The sequence below is a fragment of the Maniola jurtina genome, chromosome 5 (genome assembly GCF_905333055.1).
Source record: "Maniola jurtina chromosome 5, ilManJurt1.1, whole genome shotgun sequence".
Classification (NCBI taxonomy): Eukaryota; Metazoa; Arthropoda; class Insecta; order Lepidoptera; family Nymphalidae; genus Maniola; species Maniola jurtina.
Genome location: NC_060033.1, coordinates 3,922,201 through 3,934,284, shown reverse-complemented (window position 1 = coordinate 3,934,284; position 12,084 = coordinate 3,922,201). Strand labels below are relative to the sequence as shown.

General features: G+C 37.3%; 2 protein-coding genes across 3 annotated transcripts in view; one reads left to right on the top strand and one right to left on the bottom strand.

The window, feature by feature from the left end:
• Nucleotides 1–12,084, top strand: part of LOC123865032 (protein artichoke) — a 104,678-nt gene that overhangs the window by 70,681 nt on the left and 21,913 nt on the right. Inside the window, exon 2 of one of the 2 annotated variants that reach the window (XM_045905849.1) lies at nucleotides 8,674–8,827. In XM_045905849.1, coding sequence (XP_045761805.1) covers nucleotides 8,675–8,827 — 153 coding nt within the window. In that variant the 5' untranslated portion in view covers nucleotide 8,674. Of the gene's footprint in view, nucleotides 1–8,659; nucleotides 8,828–12,084 lie in introns of those variants that run through there. The other variant, XM_045905850.1, reaches the window with a different exon arrangement.
• Nucleotides 1–12,084, bottom strand: part of LOC123865035 (lysozyme-like) — a 74,365-nt gene that overhangs the window by 43,331 nt on the left and 18,950 nt on the right. The window contains exon 2 of the mRNA XM_045905853.1: nucleotides 2,004–2,124. Coding sequence (XP_045761809.1) covers nucleotides 2,004–2,075 — 72 coding nt within the window. The 5' untranslated portion in view covers nucleotides 2,076–2,124. The remainder of the gene's footprint in view (nucleotides 1–2,003; nucleotides 2,125–12,084) is intronic.

Sequence of the window (12,084 nt, the reverse complement as noted above, 5' to 3'; positions counted from 1 at the left end):
AAACCGTGAACGTTGGCACCTTCAATAATATGTGGTGGACATTCAATCTACTCGTACGAAACGTTTTTGCTCAACGTTTCTGATACGAGCCGCTAAGGTGTGGAATGTGTTTCCGGCGTTTGCGTTTCCTTTAGCTTGAAATACATTGAATACCTTTAAGGCAAGAGTAAATAGGCACCTTCTAGGCAAGCGCGCTCCAACATAGACCTCATCATTGCTCTGTTTCTCAGGCATCAGGCATATTCATCTGCAGTCGAACATGCTAACCACTAGCTAGACCAACGTGACAGTTTACATTAGTATTGCAGTAGTAAAGCTTTAGACGACGTCCATTCCAGTTCAGCGCTGGAATAGCTCTTAATAAATGATGTGAAAATGGATATTATGTTAGTCAGTTTCTCCTTTTCTAGAATTAAGTATTTAGACAAGCATTTGCTTGTGTCTTTGTCCACATAGATCTAAATCTAAGGTTCTTAAAAAATCTGTGGAAACTCTTTGATTTCTCGGTAAGAAGATCCGCTCCAGGAAGACAGTTTCCCGGAATAACTCTTAGCATAGTCTTTTGCCTGCTGACGAAAATTCCATCAAAAGCGGTATAGCTTGAATTACATAGCCAGATATTGTTACTTAGTCCCGTCTAATCATTGTAACAAATAAACATCCTATAAAAATTAAAAAAATGGGTGTTTTGATAATGTGATGCTAAAATGCAGTTTTAAAACCTAGTTAAATGCAGTTATTTCTCTGAATATTACATATCAGATGGACGCTTCTGTTTTGTCTGTTTTTATAGAAAAAAAGCAGTGCTTGCTACGGTCGCCTACTGTATTACTAACTCTAGATTACATTTACTAAAAGCTGTCTATAATAATTTTTTTTGGATAAGGTTAAAAATCACTCTAGAAAAGAAGTTCCTCAAGCGAGGCGATGTGTAAATAAAGAAATGATTGAAAGCTTATCTGAATACGCTATTACCGAAATATATTTGTTTATTTTGGCTTACACGCGTTGATGGATCGCCTACTTAATGTTGGTTGACATCGTACTCAAAAAAGTAATATTGTTTTGCCTTAGAGATTGATTCGTGATCGAATTTCCTTATTTTTTCCTTATTTTGGACATCTTTAGAAAGTAATTGGTTATCAAGTGAGTATCGGGACTGGATACTAATAGCTTAAAAGTGTTTGCTTTATCCACTCTTTCTTTTATATCAAGAACACCGTTAAAATATTTATAGCCTGATTAGAAAAATTAAAAAACTTAACCATGTTGCAAAAAACCAAGGAACTGATTTATGTACTCCTTGTAGCAATGAAAAATGCAAATGCGGCGCCACCAGAGTAGGATTTTCATGTTTTTTGGTCAAGCTATAAATCGTATATATTACCTATGTCCTTATCTATACTAATAAATAAAATTGGAGTGTCTGTCTGTAATTTCGAAATAACTACCACATATTAAGGTCATATGGTTATTTGAACGATACCATAACTGAATCACACGTTTTTAAAATTTTTGTCTGTCTGTCTGTCTGTCTGTCTGTCTGTTTGAAAAGGCTAATCTTCGGAACAGCTGAACCGATTTTAACGGGATTTTCACATACAAGTAGAGGATTGACCAGGGTGTAAAATAGGCTACTTTTTTAACCGACTTTCAAGAAGAGAGTTGTGTTTTTCTACCTATGTACACCGAAATCTCCGAGATTTCTGAACCGATTTGCGTCATTTCTTTTTTAATCGATAGAGGATCTTTGCGACATTGTTTCATAAAAAATTTGGATTCCAACTCCTCAATCCTGATGCTGCAGGGGATCTGACCAATCCACGCGTTCTGTATAATATGTGTTGTTGCAACTAGACACATATCTCTGAAGAAATAATTAAATTTCATAGTTTGCAGAAGTAACTATTTGTTACAAAAATCAAAAATCGTATCCAGAGTGAGCTTTACTTATAAGTAGGTATGTAACAGGATTATAGTAATAAATTGAAAGTACGAATTACCTTAGGCACGGGCTGCGATCGAGAATCAAATGCGACTGACATGACGTCCTGAATGCGCAGGATCACACGCATTATCCATTTACGCAATGCGTGAGTTAAGGGTGAAGACACACTGTAACTTCTGTTGGAAGTAGCCAAAAAATCTGTTATTAATTTCGATGGAATTACAATGAACGAACAAAACAATCTAATGTAAATCTTTTAAAGATTCCTTTTAAGATGCAGAAACAGGTAAGATGAAATAAAATGAAAAAAAAAAAAAATGTAAAGCTCATCATGATCACTGAAATATGCATTTTTTGTCATTTTGAAATCCTGTTTAATTTTCCTGTAGGGCGGTATTTTACTTTCTGCTACTGTGTTAGGTTTTTAATGCGATGACTGATGTTTGCATAATGAATATCTAAATTAATTCTCTCGTCCTTTATTCATCCATCACTCATGATTAAAAGAATTTCTGAATCCTACCTATCGTTTATTGAGTGATATTTTACTTTTATACTGGGCAGTTGATTGTGGCATGGGGTTTCAATGCGATGACTGATGTTTGCATGACAAATATCTGATTAATTCTCTGGTCCGTCATTCATTCATCAGTCATGATTGACAGAAACGACTGATACGGAACCTATCATCCACTGAACTCCACGTTCCAAACGCAATGCTTAAATGTTAATATTGAGACACGATAGGTTTTGTTAGCTTTGTTTGTAATAAATAGATAATGTCGTTATGTAAACCAAATTCAACGTAAATGAGTTTGCGAAAATCACGCTTTATAATAGTTATGCGTTTATTATTGTTTCAACTCTCAAGTACATTTACATTTTCATTATTGTCGTGAATTACAAGGGCTTCATAAAAACGTAGGGCCCTTTGTCGAGTGAGGTTTTGTTTCTGAAGTGGCGAGGTTTCCTAACATTAATTTAAGAGTGAAATGTTTTTGTTTGTTTTTCATTATGTGGACTAGCAAATCTCTTCAGGTTTGTCCAAAAATTATGATTTTGAATAAATGAAGTTAAAGATGATTTTCCTCATGAAAACGTACCTATTTATCAATCTCAGTGGTATTTTTTATCGATTTTTTGTCTCACTAGTTTATGTAATATTTCATCGTCTGAAAAAATCTTCTATACGATTGATACGATTTTAACAGTAAGTAGTAGGTACGTAACCCATTTGAAATTTCGCTAAAGTTGCACCATAATATACCTACGGTTCTAGGAATTTCTGATCAAATCTAGTCAATATAGGTTTTTGCGACATTGTAATCTCGATCGGTCCAGTAGTTGTTTGGTTGTCCAATTTACCGATAAGATTAACTTCATTTTACCATTTAACTACGGCTCTCAAAATAATATCCTGTACCTACCTGTCATGTCAAAAGTACTAAAATCGTATTTTTAACATGACAATTGTATGGCGAGTGCGTTCTCAAAATGTATGCACTATATCTACTAGAAATGTTTAGTTGCTTTTCTATACTAATAAATAAAATTGGAGTGTCTGTCTGTAATTTCGAAATAACTACCTCATATTAAGCTCATATGGTTATTTGAACGACACCATAACTGAATCACACGTTTTTAAAATTTTTGTCTGTCTGTTTGTCTGTCTGTCTGTCTGTCTGTCTGTCTGTCTGTCTGTCTGTTTGAAAAGGCTAATCTTTGGAACGGCTGAACCGATTTTGACGGGACTTTCACAGGCAAGTAGAGGATTGACCAGGGCGTAAAATAGGCTACTTTTTTAACCGACTTTCAAAAAGGGAGTTGTTATTTTCTACCTATGTACACCGAAATCTCCGAGATTTCTGAACCGATTTGCGTCATTTCTTTTTTAATCGATAGAGGAACTTTGCGACATTGTTTCATAAAAAATTTGGAGTCCAACTCCTCAATCCTGATGCTGCAGGGGATCTGACCAATCCACGCAGGCGAAGCTGCGGGCATCAGCTAGTCTTAAATAAAAATAATATGTGACGATCGTATATATTTTCAAACATTTTTCTCTCACTTCCAACGTAATAGCACTTCTAAACCAAATAAATACAACGTCTACGTGTTGCCATGGAAACAATAGAGCTGAACGACTCTCCTAACACCGTTTAAAAAACTACGGTCTTTACGCTCAAATCGCCCCCATAAATGATCCAGAGTCCAGGGGGTTAGGTGCACTAACGTGCAGTATATTTTTGTCTCAAACGTTCTTTAGAGAATACTGTGCATTCTATTGGTAAGGGAAATGTATTGGGAAATAGCATCCGCAATTCAACTTCTATTTCTCATATGAAAATTCATTTTAGTTGCGATTTTTCATACTTAAAGCATAGATCACTTACTTATAGTACCTACTACCTATCTTACCTTCAAGTATGTCTTTGGGAATCAATCAATCGGTTCGGTTTGTTTTTACGATTAGACAATTATTCTCCTTTTAACATACAAGTAGGTTATCACGTTTGGCTTTGTAAGGCTATGTCGAAATTTCTCCTTATTTGTGTTTTTTTTAAATAATAAAATATATTATTTTATTAGTTACCATAATATGTACTGCAAACAGAATAAAAAAGGAAATAGAATCACCAAATTTTAACAATAATAAACTTTCCAAGCCTTTCAACCGGAAGTGATTACGTCTGTCCAATTTTATATTTCCATAGGTCTGCTTCACAGCAATCTTCAGGTTTTCTTTTTTCTGGTCAAGTCCTGGTGTCTCTTTTCTCTATGCTTTTAATAAAATCCTTATAATATATGTAATTTAATTAAAATCCTTATAAAATATCTTATACTTATAACTAGCTGATGCCCGCAGCTTCGCCCGCGTGGATTGGTCAGATCCCCTGCAGCATCAGGATTGAGGAGTTGGACTCCAAATTTTTTATGAAACAATGTCGCAAAGTTCCTCTATCGATTAAAAAAGAAATGACGCAAATCGGTTCAGAAATCTCGGAGATTTCGGTGTACATAGGTAGAAAAACACAACTCCCTTTTTGAAAGTCGGTTAAAAAAGTAGCCTATTTTACGCCCTGGTCAATCCTCTACTTGCCTGTGAAAGTCCCGTCAAAATCGGTTCAGCCGTTCCAAAGATTAGCCTTTTCAAACAGACAGACAGACAGACAGACAGACAGACAAAAATTTTAAAAACGTGTGATTCAGTTATGGTATCATTCAAATAACCATATGAGCTTAATATGAGGTAGTTATTTCGAAATTACAGACAGACACTCCAATTTTATTTATTAGTATAGTTTTTTTTTTCTCAATTCGTTGTATACCTACTTCAACTAGCTAGGAACTATAATAGAAGGTACCAAATATTGATTCAGCGATGATTTGTTCAAGGTATTCTCAATTGTGTTCAGTTCAGTACTCATAGTACTAAGACGCAGTGGGCCATTGCCCGACCATCACCCTCTGTTATCAATAGATCTGCACTCGGTTTTATTGTCATCATGTCAAATAAAGGCACCTCCACATTGCTCCCGAAGGAATCTTGTGTACTTTTCTGATATTTATTAGCCATAGACTATTTTTTGTCATCGGAATAGTATAGCGCTTTTTAGGGTTCTTTACTCAGAAGATGCTAAAGGGACCCTATTACTAAGTCTCCGCTATGCATCCGTCTGTCTGTCTGTCAGCGGTCTATTTCTCACGAACCATAATAAGTAGAGAGGTGAGATTTAAAAAAAAGGGTATTTTCATTGCTATAACAACAAATAATAAAAAAACCAAGATCAAAACCAACCTCATAACCACCAAACCATACTATATATGACCAAAATCATACTGTGTATTGTGCGTACAAATAAGTATTATAGGTGTACCTAAGTTATCAAATTTAAGATGTATGACTTTTTGAAAATAAATAAATTTGAAATTTAAAAATTTGAAAAGGGCTGCCATGCAAATAAATAAAAAATAAAAGTAGGTACCTTGAGGTACATAGTGTTATCTTGTACGATGGTATGGAACTCTTCGCGTACGATTGCGATTTGTACTTGACTGGTTTATGATTTAACTGTATTCTCACTTATCATCAGGTGATATTGCCGTCAAACCGCTAAATTGCAATCAAAAAGGAAGGAGTATGTTTTGTGTGAAAAGTGGATAAATATCAACTAATAAGCTATAATTATAATTTAAAAAAATAAAATTTCGAGTAAAGCATAATATAATTCCCAATATCGGCTGAAACAGATCGCATATATAAATCTGTGGAAACAGCGAAAAATAAAAGTGGAAAGGCGATTCAGGCCGCACTCGAAGGTACTTGTGTAAGAATTGCTATTGCAGCGCGTGTGGCGGCGACATAATGGCGCGTTTCCGCTGACTGACGACCGGACGCTCGCGCCGACTCCACAAGTTACAGGCGAATGGAAACAGCCACAATTTTCACTGCCAGAGGTTTAACAGGTACTTACACTATTCGGAAATGACAAAAGAGTAAAGTTGTCATTAAAATTGTACATTCACAAGAACTCACATCCTCCTTGGCGCGTAAGCGCTGTGGTCTTATTAGTGGGAGATCCCGGGTTCAATTCCCGACAGGGATTTGGAATTTTATAATCTCTAAATTTCTGGTCTGGCCTGGTGGGAGGCTTCGGTCGTGGCTAATTACTACCCTACCGGCAAAGCCGTGCGACTAAACGATTTAGCCGTGCGACTAAGCGATATTTCGGTATGTTGCCGTGTAGAAATCAAAACAGTATGGGTTTAATTAAAACCGCTATAACCCTTCCAGGTTAGCCCGCTTCTATCATAGGCTATTCTATCTGCATCGTCACTTACACCAGATGAGACTGCAGTCAAGGGCTAACTTGTACCTGAATAAAAAAACTATTTCAGTGGAATCGTCATTGTCATCGTCAACCACTAAATTATACGTTCATAGCTGAACATGGATCTTTTGAAGGGACTTTTACATACTACGCTTGCGCGCGTTGAGTCCAGCGACTCCCTGCCAGATTGGCACACCAATGTTGCCCTTTCCAGTGGAAGTTCGCTATTATGTGTTATGCTTTGGGACTCCAATGTCTATCAGTTCTTTGAACTATATGTCTAGCCTATTACATTAAAAAAAAGATTAACTACTAAATTACAATCACTTTCTCCAGTTGAACGTATCGGATTTGTTTCAAGCCTCCGAAAGTAAATCAGCACAAACTAAATGGGAATTTCTGAAGGATGGAACCAAAAAGCGACTCAAGCCGCACTCGAAGGTACTTGTGTAAGAATTGCTATTGCAGCGCGTGTGGCGGCGACGTAATGGCGCGTTTCCTCTGACTGACGACCGGACGCCCGCACCGCGTCGACAACTTGCAGGCAATGGAAATACTATTTGCTCAAATCTATACAAATAAATAAAACTGAATGTCTTTCTGTGTTTTTAAGTTTAGGAAATAGTACCAGCTATACTCAGGTAGGTGTTTAGTCAATGTAAGCCCGACTATGTAGTTTCGAACCCATCCAGGGTCATTTTTCATAGAGACTCGACTCCCTGCACGTCTTTCTGTGTTTTAAAATTTTTATGCCTTTTATTACGATTAAGGGACCTTATTATGTAAACCAACATTAATAAAAATTATTATCCTCATTACAATATTATAAATGCGATATATTATAGCCCTTCAATCTCGTCGCAACGGATCAATGCAATTTTTTGCATGAGTATGGTTGAAGACTTGGATTGTGATAGTTAATCCTAGTTTAAGATCTGTAGAGTGCACTTTGACTTTGCTTAGACTAACGACACTGTTAAAACGAGAAAGCGCTATACTGCTGACATAAAACCGTCTCGTTTTAACTGAAGCTTATGTCTGAACAGAGCCAAAGTACGATCTATAGATCTTAGATCTTTGGAGACTTTCGCTGACAGAGCCTATGCTCTATTATTATGTCGACTAAAGGCAAAGAATGATCTAGGCTAAATCCACGCGAACGAAGTCGCGAGAGAAGTTGTTAGTCGAATGAAATGCAATGGCAGTGCAACGGAATATTTTAGGGTCGTTTGGAAGTAATATTGTAAATGTTTGGGGTCGTTATGCAGCAGCGTTGGAGTTATTGCAAGTTGATATTTTATTGAAGGCGTTATGGTTTACGTTCCACCTCGGGTTTTCATCTAAAAATGCTAAATTGAAGAAAAATCAAATTCCTCGTGTAACTTTTCAAGTTTTGTGACTTTTTAACGTACCATCTTATTTTATTTCGATTCATGAACGTTGAGACAAATTTGTCATTTAGTAATTGATTGGTTGATATCTCCATATAAAAGCAATTTAACCCATGGAATTAGGAAACAATAATTCTTGGTGTTACATTACACCTAGTGGTGTACAGTACTTATTATTTCTATGAATCAAGCATTCAAAGCCGGTGCCACGGTTTTATATAGTTAGTAGTTTAAATAAACAAGTTATCTTGATTTATGATAAACAAACTGACGCCCGCGACTTCGTCCGCGTGGATTCAAATTTTTCAAAATCCCGTGGAAACTCTTTGATCACAAAAAGTAGCAAAGGATAATCCAGAGTATAGTCTATTCCTATTTCAAATTTCAGCCAAATCCGTCTAGTTTTTGCGTGAAAGAGTAACTAACATACACACACATGAACACACATTTTCGCTTTTATAATATTAATTTGATTCATGCTTAATATTGTTTTCCTTCACAGAATGTGGCTTATGGGTGCGGTATCAATACTGTGCGTAGTATCGAGCACGTTGTCGGAGTGGGACTGCCCGGAACTGAGCTCGCGACCCTCGGCCGAGTGCTCCTGCGACCTGCCGCACACGCTGCGCTGCGCGGGCGACCATACTGCTTTACAAGTGAGTTTACATATATTCATCTCTACTATTATAAAGTGTTAAGGGTTAATAAAGCTCAGGGTTTGAGCAAAAGCTAAATACTTAGAGCAACAATGATAAGAAGAGAGAGAAAAAGAGAAAAAGAAGAAAACGGATAACTAGAAGGGCTATTAGGCGCATGATCCTCAGCCGAGTGCTTCTGCGATCATACTGCTTTAAATATGCGTTTTCTAATACTTACTTTTACTATTTTATAAATGTCTCACGGTAATAAAGTTCAGAGTTTGGCTAGTTACAGCCGACAAGAAGAGTAGAGAGAAAATAGAAGCAGAACAGAGAACTAGAAGGGTAGTACGCTGTAATGCTACGCAGTTCCATGCTGACTTGCAAGACGCATGGGGAGGTTTAAGCCCGTGCGAGAATAGGACACACCATGCCAGTAGGCAGACACACGTAGGGATTTTTTCCTCCCCCGTAAGGAAAAATAGAGTTAGCGGCAAACATATGCCGAACATTTGCTACGTATATTATGCCAGTTGCATGTAAAACAAATGTACGCAAATGCGCACGCATGTGCATAGGAATGTGCATTCCGCAGGTTATTATCTGACTGCGATTTATCGCATGCTACTTGGTTTACCCACATGTGTGCGTGTGTATCTATTTGCATAATATATTATTTTGTTGACATACGAGCGACTGATACCTGTGGCTATGTCGTTACCCGTAGATATCAGTCGCTCGCGACTGTCGCGTCTCGTCGCGCGTAGCGGTCAGCGTAGCTTAAAATCTACCTTTAGTTAGCGAGTGACGGATAGTGCTACGGACGGAGCAACTCTACGGTGATCACATCCACCGAAATAAGGCGAGTCGTAAGAAATCTTATATGAAAGCCGTAGATTTTGTGTTTAAAAGCTTTCACTTATTATTCCAAGATTTAGAAAAAGTGTTAAAAAATTATTTCTGGTTGTAGTTTCCTATTGAAGCCGTTAGAATTTCTAACTACTCGTCTGAACAAATATTCACCCGTTTCTCGTCTCGATGAATCGTGTACGATTTTTAAAGACTGAAATGCTTCAATCGGATACAACCTTGTTATGAAAAACGGCAACTCAAAATAGATGAATTCCTTTGTCAATTTTTAACGGTAAAAATTGCGTTGTTTCAAGCAATAACCTAGAAAATTCAAATCGCAAACAGTTACGTATATTGTGGTAAAGTTTTAATGGAGTTCAGTTTTAATAACAAACTGTCACTACGTTAAATTGACATGTTATAATTTTAACAGTGTATAGGCAGTGTGTTAGGCTTTGAGTTCTAAACATTGTTGTTTTTTTGAAACCTGTTAACGAATATAAAACCTAACAATGTAATATAACGATTGTTTTCGTGAAACCTCTGATAACGATCTCTATTTTGAAAAGGTTATATTAGGATAGGAGCAGGGCGTTGCTTTGTGCAAATTCATCAACATGTTTAATTTGCTATTGACTCGCTATACCAGATAAGAAGATCTGTATGAGAACGAACAGCTTGCGGTATGCACCGCTTGTCCTCCCACTAGAAAAGGTAGCAACCAAACAAACAATATGCACCACCACCACCACGATCCACGCAACACTTTCAATCGGGGTCTGAAATATCACACAGACAGGGTTACTTCTCTTAAAATACCCTGACCAACATAAACTGGATTACGATCTTGTTGTGAAAAATGGTAGCTATAAATAGAAAAATGGGCGGATTCTGAATAGACTTTTACTGTTTTTCAATTATTATTATTAACTAGCTGACGCCCGCGACTTCGTCCGCGTGGATTTAGTTTTTTCGAAATCCCGTGGGAACTCTTTGGTTTTCCGGGATAAAAAGTAGCCTATGTGCTAATCCAGGATATTATCTATCTCCATTCCGAATTTCAGCCAAATCCGTCCAGTAGTTTTTGCGTGAAAGAGTAACAAACATACACACACACACACACACACACACACACACACACACACACACACACACACATACAAACTTTCGCCTTTATAATATTAGTGTGATGTACTTATTATGTTTTGTTAGCGAGTCAGAGTAATGGAGAATGAAAGAATATGAAAATATACTGTAACAATGGATGAAAGTTTGAAATTAATTGGAGTCGAATTTTTAGAGATACGTATAAAGTAGGTCAATGGTTTAATTAATACGTAGCGGAACAAAATTTTGTTACTCGTATTTAGGCATGATGCTAAAGCCATTTTTAATTTTGATCGTTAAACAAGACTGGCTTGAATATGCAAAATGTATGGCTGCAAGTGTGAGTATTGGAGTGTTGTTAAATTCAATTAAATTTTTCTATGTATAGCGTCGTTATATTATTTTTCTCTCAGTGAGCATGTGGGAATACGAGGAATGTTCAATTTTTTTTAATGTCCGGCGGTTGACTGCCGTATTGGTACTTAGCAACCTTACTGCTTTTTTATGGTGGGAGTATGACGTGTCATGTTGCGCTAGGCGAAGGGTATGGCTGTGGTGGGTGGTTGGTTATGAGTGTTTTATCACCCATACAATGACTGGCTGCCCCACTGGTTTCTCGCCTGTCCAGTTTGGTGACGGGCGAGGAAGACATTGAGGAGGAGGAACGTGGAGAGGAAATTGCCCTCCCTGCGAGCCCTGGCCCTTAAGAGTTCCTGTGGATGATGGCTCGGGACGGTCCGTCGATCACAGTGTGGTCCTCGATTGGTTGGCGTGCTGTGGTTCCGACATGCTGTGATGGTGTTTGGGGGCACATAGTTAGTGCCTTAGTAGTGTGTCTGCTGCGGCGAACATCTGCTGGCGGAGTAACGAGGTGTTGTCAACTTGTGCTCTGTCGTCAGTGGTGGGATGGAACTTTATTAATCGGTAGGAGTCCAACATAATTACTGTGTATGATGGATTTTCCTCACGGAATAACAGAAAGACGGGCTCTTCGGTCTCTTAAATAGTAGGAAAAGTATTAAATTTATTTGATACGAGACCTACGTTTTTGTTGATGAAAGGAGTGCGAGCTGCTAGTTGTCCCGTTGTGGCTACCCGGTGACGAGATGTAATAATTTTTAAACTAAACAAAGCATCACTCAAAACAATAGTGGCTTAGCTGAAAATTCAAGGCGTAATTACATAATAGTTGTCCGAAAATCATTTCACTTTACATAACAATAATGACATTTAAATTTGTTCAGAGCTTTGCAAACGGCTGGTCTATTGTTATTTGTATGAAACTTTGTTGGCCAAAAATTATCTTAACAAAGGGA